Genomic DNA, 20,414 nt, shown 5'->3' with positions numbered 1-20,414 from the left:
GGTAAAAATATGTTGGTAGCATATATAATCAAAGGTCCCATCCGATACGACGGTTCCTGGAAGCAGTCGTCGTCGTCGTCGGCGTCGTCGTCGTCCTGTCCAACGCTTCGGCAATATTGTTACGGAGATGGTGATGGATTGCGCACTATCTTGTTGGTTTCAAGCCCCCTCGGGGAGGGTTAGCAATTAATAATGCAACCCACGGACGAGCATAAATGATACACCTTTGGCACATTCGAGCGAGGCGGAGGAGAACATGATTTTTCTCCTCGCGATCGTATCATGCGAGGCAACCAAGCAAGACACCGATCTCTTTCGGTCTCTTCTAGCTGTGTAAATTGTAACAACTCCTCAGTATCGAATTACCCACGAGAGCGCTCTTTAACCATCTCCTAGAACCCATCTGGAAGCAATAAAGCGAGAAACACACACATACATGACAGCTGCCCCTAGGACACCCGGGCATGGCATCGATTTAAAGTATCGATTACTTAACGACACACCTTTGCGGATTGATTTATAGGAGGGTTTGCAATCGATTCCCATCCCACACCGACCGTGTGCTCTCCTCCATTGATGGGTTTAAGTGGCCACAACAGTTGTTTCTTCTGGCAGGAATGACGGTTAATAACGGTGGCACACGGGCGGTATCCCCAATAGTGACCACTGTGATTAAACTGTGTGCACTCAATCACGCGATGATCCGGTCGCGCGGAAGCTGGCAATTAGTGTGGGCTGCTGCGATGATCATGCTGACGATGGTGACAGGAATGCAGGACGCGCAATTGCTGTGAAATGACTGAGAGTGCGCGCAGCTCTCGGGGCTATTAATCAACGTGTTCCTTCCTGCCGCTTGTAATTAACAAGGATGCAGACACAGGAATGGAGAGTTGGAAGTTGTGCTGTGGCTGTGTACGGTGTTTGTTGGTTTTAACGCGTGTGGGACATAAACGCCAAAAAAAAAGAAACACTTGTAGGTTGGGTTGTTGTTGTGTTGTTGGGTAGATCAAACGACGTCGCAGGAGCTGTTTGCTATTAATCATGCGTCTCGCATTTTTTCTGACCCAAAACTGGCCAACGTTTGAACTTTCTTTTTGTGAGTCTAATGCCAGAATCGCTACAATGAGTAAGGAAACAATGGTAGTTACTAGAAATGTAGTATCCAACTGGGATAGGTTGTCAATGCTATTGCCTCATGGTAGAATCCATTGGCAGTCCTATTGGCTCAAGATTGAGTAGATTATAGACTTCCCAATTTCCTAAACACCTTGTCAAGGATTGGTATGTTTCTGGCAATGATTGTCTACATTTTTCTGAATTTTTTGCGAAAAATATTGTTCATTTCATTGTCATTTTAACGAGTATTTTCCTGAAAGAAAACTGGTTCGCATGTACATTAAATTAAGGCAATTCAAACATTTCAGACGGCAACTATTCTTGAAAATTTGTCTGATACCTGGGATAGCGTGGCCATAGATAGGACAGAGTGCCATAAGCCTGGGATAGACTGTGATGGGATAGAATTTTTCACTATGTTTAAAACTGATTTTAATTAAGCTAGTGCTTAATATCTTCAATAAAGCTTAGGGTTTAACTCTAATGTTCTCAATTTTAATTTAATTCAAGAAAAGTGAGCCATAAATATGAAAAAATAATAGACTTTATGTATCCATCAATCTCAACTTTCTTATTGGGTTTAAACGTGTGTATCTAGCAAAATTATCGTATCTTTGGGGCATGTCTTAATATACCAACATTTTAGCTTTGCGCTAAAAGTCTTTTGGGAAAAGACCGTGTTTGCTTCCAACAGGACTCAGCTGAAACCCATAAAGCTTCAACGAAGCTGTGCGTGCGACTTGCAATGATTTTGAAAAGCGTTTACTACTAGGAAAAAAAGATTTTAACTCAACTAAGATAAATGTAATTTTACTACTTAATTATGTTCTATCACAAAAGAGCATTATTTTTACATTGTCACCATATACATCGACCCACAAAATGTTGTTGGTGAAATACGTATGCAAAGTGTTTATAAAAATCAATCATTGAATCGAGGCTTTATTGTATTTTGAATGAGTCTGTCAATAAAGTGTGCCGTAAAATCCACTTCTTGATAAATAAAGTTCAATTCCCATAAGAATATGAAGTAAATTATCAAAATTTCTGCAACCCCCAGTAATGATTAGTCCTGCAATCCATATTACGATAATAACGGGTGGACAAGTACAGGCAGTACAGTGGAGAGCATGATGCTAGTGCCAAAATCTCAGTATTGCAAATCATGTTTTGCCATCTTTGTGCGGACAAAAATTGTACTCAAAACAATCAACACTCACTTACTACCAAGACCTAACCTAACCTAACGTGTATTATTATTTTCTTTTCCAACTCTCCCCGCAGGTGTAAATGCAGCCACGGCCACAGCGCTGGGACCGGTCGCTTCCGCCGACCATTACAGCTCCGCGACGGCCGCCAGCCCGACCAACACGATCCTGCTGCTCTTCACCACCTACTACGATCTGCGCGTCCTGAACGTGTCGGTGCAGCCGGACACGAACGCGCTCACCTACACGATGGACGTGCTGCTGCAGGACCTGAACGAAGCCTCGGCGATGGACTTTTACCATGCGCGCGGGCTCGTCTGCTGGACGGAGAACACGCTCGAGGTGATACAGTGCGGCCGCACAAACGGCACGCTGAGCGTCACGAGCAAGACGACTGTGATAACGGACGGGCTGGACAAGCCGGAGGGTCTCGCGATCGACTGGTACACGGACAAGCTGTACTGGACGGACGGCGAGTCGAACCGGATCGAGGTGGCGCAGCTAGAACCGATGGGAGGAGGAGGAGCAGGAGCGACTGGTGGTGGTGGTGGCATTGGAGGTAGCGGCAAACAACCAAACGCACGCCTGCAGAAGGTGCTGATCTGGAGCGATCTGGATCAGCCACGGGCGATCGCACTCGTCCCCGCCCGCCGCTACATGATCTGGACGGACTGGGGCGAAAGCCCGAAGATTGAGCGGGCCAGCATGGACGGTGACCCGCAGAGCCGGACGGTGCTGGTGAACGATCGGATATTCTGGCCGAACGGGCTGGCGGTCGATCTGGAGCAGGAGCTAATCTATTGGGTCGACGGCAATCAGCGCTTTCTGGACGTGATGGATTTGGACGGCGGGAATAGGCGCACGCTGGTGCGCAACCTCGACTACCCATACAGTTTGACGTTCACGGCGAACTTTTTGTTCTGGACGGACTGGAAGGATGGCACGCTGCACTACTACGACATACAGCGCGATCGGCACAAGGAGCTGCTGCGCAAGACGGAGGTGCCGATTACGGTGCACGCGTGGGATGGCCGGTTACAGCCCGAGGCGGCCACGGATGCGTCGAATCCTTGCCGGCGCAACAATGGCAACTGTTCCCATCTTTGCCTGCTGTCGACGGTAGCGCCGGCAGGGTACAGTTGTGCGTGTCCGACCGGGATAAAGCTGCTAACGGCGACGCAGTGTGCGGATGGACCGCAGGACATGCTGTTCGTGGTGCAGCGCTCCCAGATCAACAGGATATCGCTCGACTCGCCCGACTATTCCATCGTGCCGCTGCCAGCGGGGAAGCTCCGGTACGCGATCGCCATCGATTACGATCCAGTCGAAAACTACGTGTACTGGTCGGACAAGGAGGAAAGTGCAATCAAGCGAGCCCGTGCGGATGGAACGGGCGGCCCAGCGGAAGAGATTGTCACGGCAGAGATACAAGCACCGGATGGGCTCGCGATCGACTGGCTGGCAAGAAACCTCTACTGGACGGACACGGGAACAGACCGGATACAGGTGTGCCGGCTCGATGGATCCTTCCGCCGCGTGCTCATCTACGACAATCTGGTCGAGCCGCGTGCGATCGCCCTAGCGCCCACGCTCGGCTGGATGTTTTGGAGCGATTGGGGCGCAAAGGAGCCGAAAATCGAGCGTGCCTCCCTGGACGGCACGGAGCGTGTGCTGATCGTGTCGCAGAACCTGATCTGGCCGAACGGTATCGCGCTCGATGTCGGGGCGCGCAAGATCTACTGGTGCGACGCGAAGGCGGACACGATCGAGGTAGCGAACATGGACGGGTCGGGACGCAACACGATCCTGTCCGACAATCTGCCGCACGTGTTTGGGCTCAGCCTGCTCGGGGACTACCTGTACTGGACCGATTGGCAGCGGCGCTCGATCGACCGGGCGCACAAACTGACCGGTGCCGAGCGGGCCACGATCGGCGAAAACATTGCCGAGCTGATGGGGCTGAAGGTGACGCGGCTGCATGAGGTGCAGGGCACGAATCCGTGCGCGGTGGCCAACGGTGGCTGCTCGCAGCTGTGCTTGAACCGGCCGCGCGATTACGTGTGCCGCTGTCAGCTGGATTATGAGCTTGGGCGGGACAATCGGACGTGCTTGGTGCCGGCCGCTTTCCTGCTGTTTTCCAACCACGGAAGCATTGGGAGGCTTTCGATCGATAGTCACAACCATGCGGACTACGCACCGTTTCGGAATGTGGTCGATGCGCACTACCTGGACGTGGATGTGGCGGATCGGAGGATTTACTGGGTCAGCCAGAAGCAGAAGTACATCTCGCGCGCGTACATTAACGGCTCGGACGTGCAGCGCATCGTCGAGACGGGACTGATGCAGCCGGAGGGCATCGCGGTGGATTGGCTGGCGCACAACGTGTACTGGACGGATGCTGACGCGCGGCGCATCGAGGTGGCCCGATTGGACGGGAGCAGTCGAAGGATTTTGATCTGGAAGGGCATCGAGGAGCCGAAGAACTTGATCCTGGAGCCGCGGAAAGGTTTGATGTACTGGACGGAGTGGCCTTCGGATTCGATTCGGCGGGCGGCGATGGACGGCGGGGATTTGCTAACGATCATTTCCGGCGCTAATCATGCGATTGGTTTGACGCTCGATCCGGACACGCGCCGGCTGTACTGGGCGAGGCAGAGCTCACCGACCGGGATCGAAAGTGCGGACTGGGACGGGAAACGGCGAACGCGGCTAGTGATGGCGGACGCGGCGGATAGCAATCGGTTCGTTCCGGTTGCTCTTACCATCTACCAGGATTGGGTGTACTGGGCCGACTGGACGACGGATGAGATTGGACGGGCGAACAAAACGACCGGCGACAATCGGACGATCGTGCACACGAATCTGAAGTACACGTATGCGCTGCTCGCTTTCCATGCCGGCCGGCAGTCGGGCTCGAACCAGTGCCGCACGAATAATGGTGGTTGTACGCATCTGTGCCTGGCACAGGGTCAGCGTAAGATGACGTGCGCCTGTCCGACGCATTACACGCTGAACGCGAATCGTGTTTCGTGCAGTCCACCGCGGAACTATATCATCTTCAGTCAGCGGAACTCGTTTGGACGGTTTGTGCCGAACACGGCTGATTCGCCGGACATTCCACTGCCGGTTACGGGGAAGAACATCCGTGCAGTGGAGTATGATGTTCTTACGCGTCACATTTACTGGGTAAGTTGGAAGGATTTTGGGAGGAGCATTTTGTAGATTTTCAGGGCGTTTAGCAATATTATTTCTTCAGTCAGAAGAAGGACATGTCTGTATGAATCTTTTGAGTAGTTTTACTTATATCAATATGAAACAAAAAGTCTTACGTATCGTGCACTAGTTCGTGATGCTCATCTCATCTGTCTTGGAAGTATCTCAAGCTTTATGAATTTAGTAATGTGATGTATGTGAAGTAGTGATGGATTTAGTTTGCGAAAATTCTGAGTCGTTTGGAATCGTCGGGAGCCGTTCGGAATTTACCGGAGTCGTCCGGACTCACCTGCATTCGCCCGGAGTCGGTATCGTCCGTAGTCGGAGTTGTAAACGAAGTGCACGTGCAAAGAAAAAAAACGAAATGAATTGAAACGACTCCGGACAACTACGGACGACTCCGAACTCCGGATGAATCGGGACGACTCCGACTCCGGATGACTCGGGACGACTCCGGATGACTCCAGAAGACTCCGACTCCGGATGGCTCCGGAAGACTCCGACTCCGGATGATTCCGGACGACTTCGGACGACTTCGGATGACTCTGGGTGACTCTGGACGACTCTGGACGATTTCAGCTTCGGACGACTCCAGACGACTCCCGACGACTCCAGTCGACTTCGGAAGACTCCGGTTGACTCCGAAAGGCTCAAGTCGACTCCTGACGACTCCGGACAACTCCAGACAACTCCGGGCGACTCCGGACGACTCCGGACGACTCCAGACAACTCCAGTCGACTACAGTCGACTCCGGACAACTTCAAACGACTCCGGACATCTCCGGACGACTCCAACTCAGGACGGAACTAGCGGTTCCCATTTTATCAGAGTCGAAATCGGACTAACAATTTAAGGAATCGAATCGGAGTCGTATGGTGCGCCATCACAAAAAAAACGAATCACGAACCGTATAATGATTCTGAAGCTTGATGTTTGTCTTTAAAGATTCATTTGAGTATCTTGGGATGAACTTTCGATTTATGTTTTTGAGAAATTCAATCAGATATCTTCAATAACCTTAATTGTTTAGATTTCTTGAATCATTCGTTCATCGATTCATTTCAAATATTCATTTGTGATCATCATTACTACAGAGCTACGTGAAACTTATGCGCAGATTCAATCATTTGAATCACATTGCAAGAAATAGTTTGAATCACGATCGTGAATCATGAATCATGAATATAAATCTAAATATACAAATCAATCTTATGAGATTTGTATCTGAATTTTGAAGAATCATACTTTTTGTAATTTGTGAATCTTCTGATTCGATCATGAATTCGACCACGAATCACATCACTACCACATGATTTGAATCATGTGAATCACATTACAAAGAACAACTTGAATCACGACCTCGAATCTGAATCTTGTGTGAATTACCTATGAACTTTGTGTCTTGTGTTTTTGAATATTCAACCGTAAGCCTTTCGAGCATCATTATTTGACTCCCGGATTCATTGATTCATCTGAAAGATTCTTGTTGATAAAAATCAACTACTTATAAAAACAAATATTATCCTTCCTTTTCGTTCAGATTGACGGACGCGGTCCCATAATTCGGCGTGCGTTTGACAACGGCACTAACGCGAAGGTATCCATCAACCCAACGTCCTCCCCGTTCGACATGGCGATCGATCCGATCGGTCGGCTACTCTTCTGGAGCTGTTCGCATACCAACACCATCAACATCACTACGTAAGTATTTCTTTCTAATCTTTCTTTTCCAGAGAGATTTGATTCACCTCGTATCGTTCTCTTTCCCCTATCGCAACAGTCTGGATGGTAATATCGCGAGCATCGGTAACGTGGACATTGGCCGCACGGAGAAACCGCGCAGCCTAGCGCTACATCCGATGAAGCGACTGCTGTTCTGGACGGACGTCGGTTCAGCCCAGTCAATTACGCGCGCCAAGCTGGACGGTTCCCAGCGGGTCGAGCTGATCACGAAGCTGGAAGGCATACAGGCGCTGGCGCTCGATCCGCAGCTCAATCGGTTGTTTTACGCGCACGGCAAACGCATCGACACGATGGACATCAACGGGCAGGATGTGTAAGTTGATGCTGTTTTCTTTTACAAAAGCCACAGTTTGGTCTAATAATGTCATGCTCACCCCACAGGAGAACGTTGGTCGCCGAGCACATAAGTATGGTGTCGTCAATCGCCGCGCTCGACGGGTTCATCTACTGGCTGGACGAGCGGCCGGTGATGGAGCGCATCTCGGTGCAGGGCGACAACCGGCGGGTGGAAATACACAAAAACCCGCACATGACGGACATTGTGGCGGTGTGGACACCGGACGATCGGGCACTGCGCAATCACACCTGCAACACGGCACGGGCGGAGTGCAGCCACATCTGCATCGGCTCGCCGGACGATGCGCCGGCCGATCACGTGTGCGCCTGTCCGCAGGGCCTGATGCTGCTGAAGGACCGGCGCAGCTGCGGCGAGCAGCCGATCTGTGGCCCGGACCACTTTACCTGCGCCGCACCGAGCGAGCTGGCCGACCGGGACGGCAACAAGGAGTGCATTCCGTCGTCGTGGCGCTGCGACGGCCAGAAGGACTGCCCGGACCGGTCGGACGAGATGGACTGTCCGACGTGCCGGGGCGACCAGTTCAAGTGCCAGTCGGGCGAGTGCATCGACAAGCATCTGGTGTGCGACGGTACGACGCAGTGCTTGGACGGGTACGATGAGGCGGTTTGCTGCAAGAACCCGGAAGATTTCCAGTGCCCCACGAGCAAGGTGTGCATCTCGTTTCACAATGTGTGCGATGGGGACGAGCACTGTGCGAAGGGGGAGGACGAGGCGCCGGAGATCTGCAGCGAGTACGGCAACCGGCGGATGGCACCGAGCTCGAGCAAGATCACGCTGCTGATCGTGGTCGTGACGGCGGTGGCGGTCGTCTTTCTCGTGGTGTACCTGCTGCAAACGTTCCGCACGCGCTTCGGTACGGGCGGCAGTGGGCTCGAGCCGAAGGAATGCGACCAGGCGGCGGCACCGCTGTCCCCCGGTGGGCTGAACAAAAACATACGCGTCTCGAAGCTGGCCTCGGTGGCGGACGCGGTACGCATGTCGACGCTAAACAGCCGCACCAGCGGTGGCAGCTACGATCGGAACCACATCACGGGCGCGAGCAGCAGCACCACGAACGGGAGCAGCCTGATCGGGTACCCGCTGAACCCGCCGCCGTCCCCGGCGACGACGGCCGGCTCGACCGGCCGGTACTGCAACAGCAGCTACCATCCGTACAAGCACTACAAAATCATTAACCAGCCGCCACCGCCGACGCCGTGCTCGACCGATGCGTGCGACGAGAGCGACTCCAACTACACGAGCAAAAGCAATCGCAGCCAGCGGGGCGGGGGCGGTGGTGGCCATGGTTCCGGTACGACGGGCGGCGGCACTAGCAGCTCGGTCGGTAGTGGCAGCGGCGGCGGCCGGCATGGGCACGATCGGCGCGGTTCGCTGCAGGGCAAGTACAAGGAGCGGTGCTACGATCCGGAACCGTATCCACCGCCGCCGACACCCCGCTCCCACTATCACAGTGATATTGGGGGTATGCTGCCCGAAAGCTGCCCCCCGTCGCCGAGCTCGCGAAGCTCGACGTACTTTTCGCCGCTGCCGCCGCCACCCTCACCGGTACCTTCCCCTTCGCGGGGGTTCTCGTAGCAGTTAAAGCACGGAGGCGGCGACATCGATGACGAGGAAGAGGAAGAGGAGGAGGAAGTGGACCAGCGAGAGGAGGATGATGTTGAGGTGGAGTATGACGGGGGTTCGTTCCCAGTGCACTGAGAATCCCGTTTTTACAAGCATCGCCATCTTCCGGTTTTTTTTTTGTGCCATTATTGAAGCGCGTCGTGTCCAAGCCTCTTGATTCGCTTCTTCCAAGGATCGTCGCCTCCGGGATAGTTTGTAAGGGATCTGTAAAGAGAGCTGTATTTGTAAGGACCTGTATTTTGCTCCACCCGTTTACCCCCGCTCATCCCCGTTCCGGTAACACGGTAACACCGAAATGCCAACAGAAAGTGCCTCCAAAATCGCCGGTTTTTGGCCGCATAGACGAATTAATTAATTTAGCACGTAAGCCATAGCCAAACGCGCTGGTGTGTGTGTGAGTGTGGATTAGACAAGTAGTGTAGTGTCCCCTTGTCGGGAAGCTGGGAGGTTTTTTTTTGTCATCTTCATCTGTAAATACCGGCCAATTCCCCTAGTGCAGGCTAGTTTAGTAAGAACTCCTGTTTATGGGCATAACAAGTACGCTCAAAAAGCTTCCCATTTTCACGTCATTTCCATCCATCCCATCATACACCCAGTCATATCTGTAGTATTGTCTTCCAACACGTGTGTGCCTAGAGAAAAAGAAAAAGCGTGACCGATTCGATTTTTTTGTTGTTCGAGTTACAAACATAAGAGCTTAGCGAAGCGAAGATGATCTGTTTTTAGGATCAACAACGAAACAACAGGGTGTGTGTGAAAAAAAGAGTTTTCCAGTGAGTTGGATATCGTGTCTTCGTGCTAATCGCGTATGCTGAATAAGACTGACTTTCGGAATCCCTTCCCCTCCTCCCCCCTACCTCGAAGGACTCTGATTCTCCCTTGCACCTCGACACATATCCTTCCGCGCGGCAAACGAAATTGGCTTCCAACCGGCCGCCACCACCTTCCTACTGGGGTTCTGTATGTTTTTTTTGACGAATGCTTCCTTGCAAAATAGTAGAACAAAATGAACGATATTAGAAAGAATTAGTTAGATTGTAGCATAAGTTGTGTCGAGAAGCTTAGCAAAGATGCCTTAATGCATTTTCAATGAGATTTGTTAAGATGAGATGATACAAAAACAAGGTCAAAATTTTTGAAGCATTTATAGCGAGTTTATACGAGTTGAAACACTTTTCTCTTGTTGGCTATAAAACGGGAAGGTAGTTTTGTCGTAAAGCCAACTTCTACTTGCTGTTTTTTGTTTTGTAGGTAATGCTCGGCAAAATCCTGTGTTTGCGAGTCCTCTCTCTGTACATAGTGTAAGTAACCGAATAGTGGAGGAACGATGAAGAACACAGTTTGCCGTTCAATAAACAACGAATGAAACGAATGAAAAGCTTTTGGAAGGATACCATGTGAAAGAAAATATAAGAAAGAAAATGTGAAAAAAGAATCCGGCCCAAGAGTCTAATAGTTCTGTGGGACAAATCGGTCCATTCCCCCTGTAGTCTCTGTGCAGGATATCAACTTCATTCATGGATCGACTATAAGTTGTATACGTCTCTGTCTCTTTGTAGTAGTTCGAAGAAGCATGAGAAGAACCGATTATTCAGAAGACCCATCAGATCACAATATCATAAGAATAAGTCCGATATTGGTATCAAGATCGTATAGGTTCGGGGATCGGTGTCAAGGTAAGTAATCATTTCCAGAACTTTGGAATCAGTTGTACGATCGGCACGAGCTCGGCAAGTGTTGCAGGACCGTTAAAGTTTATGTAGGTGATCGGGTATGGTATTAGTTCGTTATCAGTTCCAAGACCGGAATAATGGATTGGCTGAAGGAGTGACACCTTCTAGTTCTTCTTGCCTTAGGGTCTCCTCATTATAGGACCGGTTTGAGAAGAAGCGGCCATATTAAATGTTCGAGACAACCTCAAGGTGGTAATAGAGCTCTGCTACTGTGGGTCGATATCCACGCAGCGATATCTGAAGACGTCTATTGCATAGAATTTGTGCCTACTACGGCCTCTACCACAGGCTACGTTTTAAGAGCGTACTACGCTATGTGACTGGATCAGGCGGATCTGGGATCATAGGGTGATGGTGACAACTTAAAGATGATACAGGAGCTATCTGCTGTTCTGGGATGGGTATAACGTCAGACAACCATACGGTAGGACCAGGTACTTAGGTCAATCAGGTGAAGAAGGACTAGTCGATGATTGGGATGATTGGACCAGAATTGAAGGATGCAGTTATAAGAATAGATGGGAACAGTTTCATGGAAGCAGCGTATTAGGTGACGGCGATAACCCCAAGATGGTCCAGAAGGTTTAGAAGACTTGATGGCGATCCAACAGACTTCAAGCACGTCGGAAACGCCATAGCATGCGGCGAGCACAGTGGGTGGATCAACCTGTGGAAGAGCCCATCGAAGATCAGATGTAGCAGAGAATAAATGGATGCAGTTATGACCTAGTGACCTGTAGCATGGCTGTCTAAAACAACTAAGGACGTATTAGGAACGTATTAGGAGACGAGGATGGCATTCTCCAGGTGGTTCTGCAAGCGCTGGATGCTTGTGGATCATGAACTTAGACATGAGGAGCGAAATATAGGGACACGATTTTCAAAGCATTCAGTCTTACTGTGTTCATTCCAGGTTGCTGCGATCCAGAAGACTTTCTCTCTATCTGTCTCTTGTTGGCCTGCTCACGATAGAGCACGTCGGTGTGATATGGATCCGGTCAACAATCATTCTCAAGGACGCTTGGTCCCAGGCTGCCACCTCTCATCCATGTAGACACCCGAACTCCGACAGGTCTCGCTTTACCTGTTCCATCGAGCCATAGAGATGATCAAGATGATTAACCTGGAGAACTTGACCATGTCATCACGATCTGTTAAGCAGTGAGGTCACCAAAGAAAAAGAATGTTAAAGTTTGTCATTTGTGAGTAATTTTTTTTATCAAAAAATATTCTGTTAAAATATATTAGAAAAAGTCTTATCAGAGAACAAGTTCTTAAGTTCAAACACAATAAATGTGATGGGTGAATGCTTTAGGTACATACTTCCACACTGAACCCTCCCTCTTCTGTTAAAAAAACATATCGAATACGTTCTTACCACTGCTTACATTATGTTCCTCCCTCAAAAGCACTTGCTCTGCGATGACGATTTCGACACACTGCCGACCCGCTGATTGGAGGACGAAGACGCCTTGGAAGAGCCCCCGCCATTATCCCGACCTTCGTCATCGCTCAGATCATCCGCAATGTCTGACACATCGTGCAGCGCCACCCCGTTTGTCCCATCCCCACCATCCTCCTCGCGCTCTTCTTCATCCTCCGAATCCGGTTGCGGCAGCTGGGAAGCGATCAGCTCCCCCTGCATATCCTTGTTCTTCAAGTTGCCCATCCAAAACACGGCCGAGCAGCGGTTTGCCACCAGTGCCGCCTTCACGCGATAAACCAACGTTTCGACCGACTCGCGCACGAACGGAATCTGGGCCAGGGCACCGGCGGACGAACCGGCCCCCTTGGCCACCTTCGTCTGGCAGCAGACGTTGTGCAGGTACCGGGTGGTGGTTTGCAGGGTGGACAGTAGATTCGACGCCCGTTCGGCCGAACAGCGCAGGATGGTTTCCAGTGCCGGCAGGCCACTCTTCAGGAAGAGTTTGATGAAGATTTGCGCAAAGCGTAGATACACGCCGAAGCTTCCGGCCTGCTGCGCACGCTTTACGACGGCCGTCAGTTCGCTCGTCGCTTCGCAAGCCGTTTCCCACAGTTCCAGCCGGCGGTTGGGACCACCACTACCACCACCACTACTGCCGCGGATGCGAATTTCATCCTGCAGCACACGCAAAAACGCTCTGCACAGGCCTTTGAACAGTTGCGCGTACTGGGCGCGCTTGAAGGAAGCGAACGTGCGCACCGTATCCGGTACGGTGGTGGTCGTAGCTTCTCCCTTCGCCTTACCACCCGCCGGCTTGGCAATCTTGTCATCGATGCTCACATCCTGGCGCATGTCCACGATGAGCTGCTTGACTTGTTTCAAGCTCACCGTCTCGATCAACCCGTCCAGGATGATAGTGAAGTGGGCCGCCGCCTTACTGTCCGCCGTCCGCATATCGGGAGCAATCAGTACGGTGCGCGTGAAGCGTGCGATCGACCGGGCAGAGCTGGTCCGATCTCCAACACACTCCCCAATGGCACGCGCCAGCCGGTACAGCTGCGCAGCGATCGAAAGATCGCCAAAGCACGACTCGTGCACGATCAGCCCTTTCAGTAGCAGCTTTGCCAGCTCGGCCACGTGCAAATCGTCCCCGGGGGACGCACCGTCCTCCCGCTCCGTCAGTTGCAGCACCATCAAACGCAGCACACGCGCCAGCTCCACCCGTCCCCGCTGCTCGCGGAACCGTTTCCAGGGCAGCAGGGCCGTCGCGAGGCGCAAGCTCCACAGGTAGCAGGATTTCAGCGGCAGCAGCTCCTGCACCGAGGCGGGCTGCACCCGGTTCGTCGCTTCCTGCAGCCGGTGCTGTAACGTGGCCGTACGCTCCACAAACGCTTCCCACCGCTCCACCATGCAGCGCTGGTACCGCCCTTCCGCCTCGCTCGACTGCTCCAGCGCGGTCGTAACGTTCTCCAGCACGAACCGATACTCGGCCAGTGCGAGGTGCGTTCCGCGCTGCTCGGGCAGCTCCAGCACGCGGGCGGGCACCAGCTCCACCGTGAACAGGCGCACCAGCTCCGGATCCATTCGGCGCAGGGCGTACGAGCAGCGCAGCAGTAGACTCTGCTCGTTAAACTGTCCCACCGTGGCGGGGGCCGTCGCTGCGGCCGTTTGCGTGCTGAGGGGTGCATCGAGATTGACGGTTCGGTCGTGTGCTCCCGCTTTCGGGCGGCCGCGGGTGGAGGATGATTCGAGGGGCTTCAGCTTTTTGGTGGCCGCTGCCGGAGGATCCATAAAGTCGGACGCCAGCGGTGGAATGTACTCGCTGTCCGCGACCATACGCTCCAGCATGCGGCCGAGCCGGTGCTCTAGAGTCACGAGCTCGTGCAATCGTTCCAGGACCTAAAATGGAGACAAATAATTGATTAATTCATAGTTAATAAGCATTTTATGTAGGAAAAAGTACCTTCTTTCGAATCGAAGCATCGTCCTGCCCAACAAACGCACTCACACACTCTCGGAACCAGTTGCTCAGGTGGAAGTAAATGTCCAGCAGCAGCGTGCACGTCGTCTCATCGTACGTATCGACCGAAAACCGACGTTCCTCCTCCTCCCCGACACCATAAAACTCCGGCACCACCACCATACACCCGAGCAGTGCATTGATCGACTCCAGTACCCCCCCGTACCGGACAAAGTGCAGCGAACGCATCAGCCGAAAGATTGGCGCCAGATAGCAAATGGCCGTATGACGGCTCCCGGCATGCCCCAACACACCCCCACCCACATTGACCGCAATGGTGGCCGCTTCCGTGTTGGCCGCTTCCTCCTCCGCCTCGTTGATGCACAGCTTGCGGGCGAGCAGTATCCCTCCCGGTCCGGTCGCGTCCCGCGACGGCAACGGTGTATCACTTTCCACCAGAAACGTGCCCTGAAACTCCATCGTGATCGTATCGGACAGCCACATGATGAACGTTTTTTCCCACACCGGGGCAGCCTTGGGCCGGGGTTGAGCGAGCATACCCGCCAGCTCATCGTAGCAGATGGCGAGCAGATCCGGCGACTGGTTGGTGGACAGGAACAGAGTGCTCACGAGATTGGCAAGCGTGCGACCAGTTGCGGACGGGATTTCGCTAACGGTGCCGATCGTCCGCTCGGAATCGAAGCTCGAGCTAAGCTCGGCTGCATCGTCGGAGGCTGGCGCTAGCGAGAGATGGTACACCATCTGCACCAGCCCGATGATGCCCTTCCGCTTGGTGTCTTTGCTGTCGCACATTAGCTGCTTTTTGACAATAATTTCCAGATTATCGCGGATCGCCGCCAGCTCCGCATCGTCGTCGAGCGGGCGGGGTGGAATGACCGCGGCGTAAATGACGCTTATCAGTGGACGGTACTGCCGGAGGGAGAGTTCCGGTGCGATGTCCAATATGCGTAGCAACAGTTCCGCGCTTCGCTCTATCTCTTTTGGGTGCGATTCGTGCAGTTTGCCTAAAACAAGAAGACCCGAAATCATTTCATCCTTCGCTCTAATGCACCCGGAGGGGGGAAGGGTGTTAAAAATACTTACGCAGCGCACCAATACACCGGCCGATCAGGAAATCGTTCCTGCTGGCCACGTTCGCCGACGCCATTTCGCAGATAAACCCGACGATCTTGCTCAGCACCACCCGGTTGTCGGTGGCCGCGCCCGACTGGTCCAGCGCAAACAGTGCGCTCATGGCGGCGACGCCAAACTCGCACACGCGTTCGTGCCGCTCCCGCGTACAGCACTCGATCAGCTGCAGAAACCCGTCCAGATGGGTTTGCAGCACCCGGCGGAAGCACCCGCCGACCAGCTGGTCCGTGTGCGCGTCGGTAAAGAACTGCTGCTCGATCTTGCGTATCGTTAGCTTGCGGATGCGCGGGGCCTTTACCTCGTTGATGGTGGTCGCGATCGTCAGCAGCAGCAAATCGACCGGGAGATGTTCCTCCGCCCCTGGCAGCTGACGGATGACGGTGATCCAGGCATCGTACAGCATGGCCGACGCGGATATTGCTTGGTAGATCGTGCGCAGCACCTGCTCGGCACAGTCGTCCGCGGTGGATGCGGCCCAGGTGTCGGCCGCTTCGCCCGTATCGAGCAGGCGACGCACTTCCCGCACTATGCCGGCAATGTTTTCCGCCGGCTCGGTACGATTAAACTTGAGCAGCATCTTCACGAGCGCTGGGTAGTAGCGCAACGGGCATCCGTCGGCCGCATACTGGACCACCTTCCGGCGGAGCATTTCGAGCGTCTCCACGCTGAGACACATGCCCGTAAACACCTCCACGGTGGTCGGTGTGATCAGGTCCTGGGGGCGCGGGCGCAACTTCACCAGCCGTGCGAGCGCATCGTCATGCTTGGACACGTCTATCACATCCTCCAGGCTGAAGATGATCTCGTCAAACACCACCGGCTGGCGGTTCGCTTTGCCCAGCAGCTCGAACACCTTCTCGAACACCAGCTCACCGTTCTGCACGTGATCGATGAACTTCAGCTGGGACAGCACAAACCCCACGATCGAGTCCTCCGCCCCATCGCCCTCCGGTGTGGCCATCGTGCCGAGCTCCTTGGACAGGTACGCAAACAGCAGCTCGATCAGCTTCAGCTGCAGAAAGTCCACCAGCAGGAACATCTTCATCAGGCTTTCCTGCACCGGCTTACGGACCGGCTGCATCGTACCGTCGTCGAGCGCCGTCGCATTCGGCACAACCTGGCAGCACTCCAGCAGCTTCAGGAAGTTGGTCCGGTCCTTCATCGTCGTCTCGATGCCGGCCAGGAACCGGTCCACGTTCGCCGGGTAGTCCGCGTTCGTGCGCAGGACGCTCTTCAGCTTGTGCATAAACACGATCGGTTCACACTTCAGCACCACCACACCGCCCGGCTCGTCCAGGCTGAGGCCGGCCATGAAGAGCACACTTTCGTAGTAGTTCGTGGGTGGCCGGCGGCCCGGTTTGACCACCTGCGAGCGCTGCAGATTGCTGCGCTGGGACAGGTACCGTCGCTGGCTGGCGGCTTGCGAGGCCGGCACGGAGAATTGGCTGCCGAAGAAATCGTCCTCCTCGTTCGCATCGCCGGCCCGATCGTTACCGGCCATTGGGGCGTGCCGGCGCCGCTTGGCCTGTGAGAATATTTCGTTCATTCGGGATGGTAGGCGCCGTGTTTACAAGAACTTTCACGTATCCTGGTCGGTCGGTGGTCGTCGGTGGCGGAATTGCGCGCAAAGGTTGTTTTCAAACTTTTGGTGGGATTTAAATGTTTGACAGCAGTTGGTGGCAACTTGAGCAGGGTTCGTCGGTGCAGATGGTGAGGCAAGCATTTTAACCTTCTCAAACGCAGCCTAACCAACTTCATGTTCATGCCCAACCAACAAAAACGGCATGTCTTGTTTGCACACACCAGACATACAAAAAAATTCATCGCAACAAAAAATAGATAGGAGAAATGTAACACTGGCTGTGCAGTGGGCTTAGGGCGATTTGGTTATTTGGGATCTAACTTCCCTAGCAAAAATCAATCAAAATGATCGTGTGGTCAGATACAGCCCAAGTGCCATAAATCCAATAAACGACCACTAAACGGGTTCTAAATGATTCAAGCTCTTTACCTAAACGGTATATAGAAAGATTTAGTTTAGCAAACGGTGAACGACTCATGCATTCTAAAAATAGCAACAACAAAAAGCTGGTGGCGCCATCTGTTTATGGGATACCCAACCAGTGGAGCTAGCTTCCTCGCTTTGAGAGCTTTCTCCTTCCCTTTGAACTGTTATATGGTTTCGCGTTGAACTTATGCATCGCTAGAACTAGAACGACGATACGATTCTTTAATTACTAAACTCCAATGTGAACTATCCGTACATAAGCAAATGAGATTTGAATAATGGTCGTTGGTGTTGATACCCACGTATCTGACCACAGGACCATTCATATGGATTTTTGCTCAGAAAGTTAGAAGGCTATATAGGTCATGATAAGATGAAACTTGTCGAAACACATCGCAAGAAAAGGACAGCAATATAATGATGAGTTAAAATACGCCCTCTATTGAGCAAACCTGTGAAACTATGAAGCTTTCATTTGTTTCTATGGATATTTCATTTTTCAGTCGTATAAGCTTAATCTGTGCGCTTAGGCTCTTTGCATGGAGCGTAGAATATTTTAACCGAAAATCCTGTTTGCCGAATAAAATCAATTGTTTTCTATCAATTGCGCAGAAACAGGCGAAAAGTAACGCTTGTTATTGTAAACAAACTAAAAGTGAGTTTTGTTTTTTCTCAATTATCATGCGAATAACAGTAATACTTCATTTTAATTAGTGTTAAATTGATGTTTGGCAGTGCAGAAGCATGCTAACAGCAATTTCGTTAGGATTTCGCTCGCTGACGGTTGGACCGAAATCGGTCGTCCGAAAAAAGAAGCGTTACAAAGCGTTACATTTAAGTTGTCAATTTATTCGTTACGGTAGATTTTCGGTGTGTCGCTGCCAGACATGACTGTCTAATCGATAGAAAATTAAAGCAAATTCAATTCGCTTCTGAAATTTCTGTCGGTCTACTAGCACCTGCCGTTGAATTTCTACAAATTTGTAGCATGGGCCGTCAACAACCATTGGCCATTGATTGTCAAACCGGCTGCTGTCTGCTGAACGGTGCTGTCACGCTGGAACCGGTCCATGATCCAACCTTCTCTGCACGCACTTCATCGAGAAAAGCGACAACGTTCTTGTCCCGCTCGCCTTTTTCGTGTGTGTGTCTCGACCGAGCCGTTTTACGTTTGCGTTGTGTTTTCCCCGACAGCGTTAGTTTTAACCGTGAGTGCAACCGTGAACCGAACTCGCTACCCGTGAATAAAAAAAACCGTGTGCAATTGTGCGTGTACAAGCCTCTGACACAGTATGCAAATCCCCTTTAAAACAGTGACATCCCTTCCACATCTCACCCCCCCGTCCCCCATCTGCAGTGACCCGAACACGCCGCACCGAACGTGAGGGAGGAGACACCGCAGATTCTTACCGTACTCTTCACCTTTTTCGGTGTCTTTTCTGTGGCTACGGCAAGAAAAGGGTGGTCGTCGTCTACGTCCTCTGTAGCGGCGTGTGCGTGTGTGTGTGTTTGTGTGAGTGTGTGCGGTGGTTGATCTCGGGTGTACGGTTGTGTGTGCCGCAGATGAATTGTGCGTGTGGGTGCCATCGCCAGTGAAAGAGAAGTGCACTGATTCTGGTTTTTGGTGTGTGGTGTTCTGTCTCCAACGCCCGCCGCTTGGGTTCCCTTCATCGACATTCTAACACACACATATAGAGGACACATTCAGACGCGCGCACACACACACACACACACATACACTGTCTTTCCGTCGCATTTGCAACCGGAAGATAATTTTAAACCCCAAAAAATTGGTTCAGTGCTCCGACAGTGATACCGCACGGCACTGCCGGCCTGTGGTAGCGGCGAAGGAGGAATAAGTAGGCGGTGAGGGAAACCCTCCATCACTCCCCTCATCAACTAAACGTTGCTTGCAAGCACTCGTGGAAACGCTCAATAGTATAGGGGAGGTTTTTTCAATCGATGAAAACAAAATCCAGTTCAATAATTTCATGTTTTAAGCATATTTTTGTGCAATTTATTATAAATAACAATGCATTTTAAAATCGCACATGCCGAATGTCAGTGGGATGGTGTGCTTTATTTTTTTTTGTTCCAGCAATTTCGACGGTACATCGCGGTCCCGCTCTCGCTCTCTCTCTCTTCTTCTATGTCTCTGTCTCTTTCGCTCTTCTACCTTGACAACCGTCCGAAGAGAAACGCACACGAGCGAGAGAGCGAGCAAGAATGAGAGCGGTCGAACTGCACATGAACGTGTATGCATAGGTGTGTGTGTGTGTGCGTACGGTTTCTGAGAAAAGGTCCACCATCATCATAGATGCGGCTTATTGATGGTATTTTTCAGCCCTTCCCTTCCCCGCAACCCTGTCCCCCACTCCCACCCCCCGTTTGTCCATCGTTTGGTGCGCGTTCTATCAGTACCGTTCCCTGCGGGGAAAACGGTGTATCCCAAAGGTACACACGAGGCTTACGGGGGCATCCATGCACGGGATGACATTTTCCCCCTCTGTCTGTGTGTGTGTGTGTATAAAAACATAAGATTTTTTTCTTCTCTATTTTGAACTGAAATGGACCGTTTTAGGGGTGAAATAAGCTTTTTTGGTCACTTTATTTCCAAACCAAACTTTAAAATGTGCAACCAAAAATTGGAATGCATTTTACGCTCCCTCCCATCGCCTGGGCATGTATGCACAAGAATGCACATTTTCGAAAAGGGCCACCGAGACTGAAGTGAATTAACCCAGGGCGACGGCGGCGGTGGCGGTATCCCTCCCGGGTTCTAAATATCTCGCTTTAGCCATCGCAGAGAACACACGCGCGCGCCCGGTCATATATGCACCTATGTGTGTGAGTATGTATGCAAGCGACAGATT

General features: G+C 52.0%; 3 protein-coding genes across 5 annotated transcripts in view; 2 read left to right on the top strand and 1 right to left on the bottom strand.

Moving 5' to 3' along the window:
• LOC120956514 (low-density lipoprotein receptor-related protein 6) overlaps positions 1 to 10,016 on the top strand; it is a 31,777-nt gene extending 21,761 nt beyond the window's left edge. The window contains exons 2-5 of the mRNA XM_040378015.2: positions 2,401 to 5,510; positions 7,079 to 7,239; positions 7,319 to 7,594; positions 7,663 to 10,016. Of these exons, the coding sequence (XP_040233949.2) occupies positions 2,401 to 5,510; positions 7,079 to 7,239; positions 7,319 to 7,594; positions 7,663 to 9,214 (5,099 nt within the window). The 3' untranslated portion in view covers positions 9,215 to 10,016. The remainder of the gene's footprint in view (positions 1 to 2,400; positions 5,511 to 7,078; positions 7,240 to 7,318; positions 7,595 to 7,662) is intronic.
• A 2,159-nt stretch (positions 10,017 to 12,175) lies between these two features.
• On the bottom strand, positions 12,176 to 17,189 carry LOC120958659 (Fanconi anemia group D2 protein homolog). Its single transcript, XM_040381612.2, has 3 exons — positions 15,486 to 17,189; positions 14,385 to 15,406; positions 12,176 to 14,320 (listed from the first exon to the last, which is right to left on the bottom strand). The coding sequence occupies exons 1-3, from the start codon at positions 17,077 to 17,079 to the stop codon at positions 12,398 to 12,400; spliced, it is 4,539 nt and encodes a 1,512-aa protein (XP_040237546.2). The 5' UTR covers positions 17,080 to 17,189; the 3' UTR covers positions 12,176 to 12,397.
• Positions 17,190 to 18,613: 1,424 nt separating this feature from the next.
• Positions 18,614 to 20,414, top strand: part of LOC120955710 (growth factor receptor-bound protein 2) — a 38,993-nt gene continuing 37,192 nt past the window's right edge. Inside the window, exon 1 of one of the 3 annotated variants that reach the window (XM_040376808.2) lies at positions 18,614 to 18,749. The gene's annotated coding sequence lies outside the window, so the exon portion shown is untranslated. Of the gene's footprint in view, positions 18,832 to 20,414 lie in introns of all 3 variants that reach the window. The other 2 variants (XM_040376807.2, XM_040376806.2) reach the window with 2 other exon arrangements.

The sequence above is a fragment of the Anopheles coluzzii genome, chromosome 3 (assembly GCF_943734685.1).
Source record: "Anopheles coluzzii chromosome 3, AcolN3, whole genome shotgun sequence".
In the NCBI taxonomy this organism is placed as follows: domain Eukaryota; kingdom Metazoa; phylum Arthropoda; class Insecta; order Diptera; family Culicidae; genus Anopheles; species Anopheles coluzzii.
The sequence above is the reverse complement of the archived record's forward strand: the minus strand, read 5'-3'. Positions and strand labels throughout refer to the sequence as shown.

Excerpts from the sequence above, each read along its gene's own strand:
- LOC120958659 (XM_040381612.2), bottom strand. The coding sequence starts at position 17,079 with ATGAACGAAATATTCTCACAGGCCAAGCGGCGCCGGCACGCCCCAATG. Across the intron at positions 15,407-15,485 it reads CCGGTGTATTGGTGCGCTGC|GCAAACTGCACGAATCGCAC; the intron begins GTAAGTATTTTT and ends TTCTTGTTTTAG. Across the intron at positions 14,321-14,384 it reads ATGCTTCGATTCGAAAGAAG|GTCCTGGAACGATTGCACGA; the intron begins GTACTTTTTCCT and ends TCTCCATTTTAG.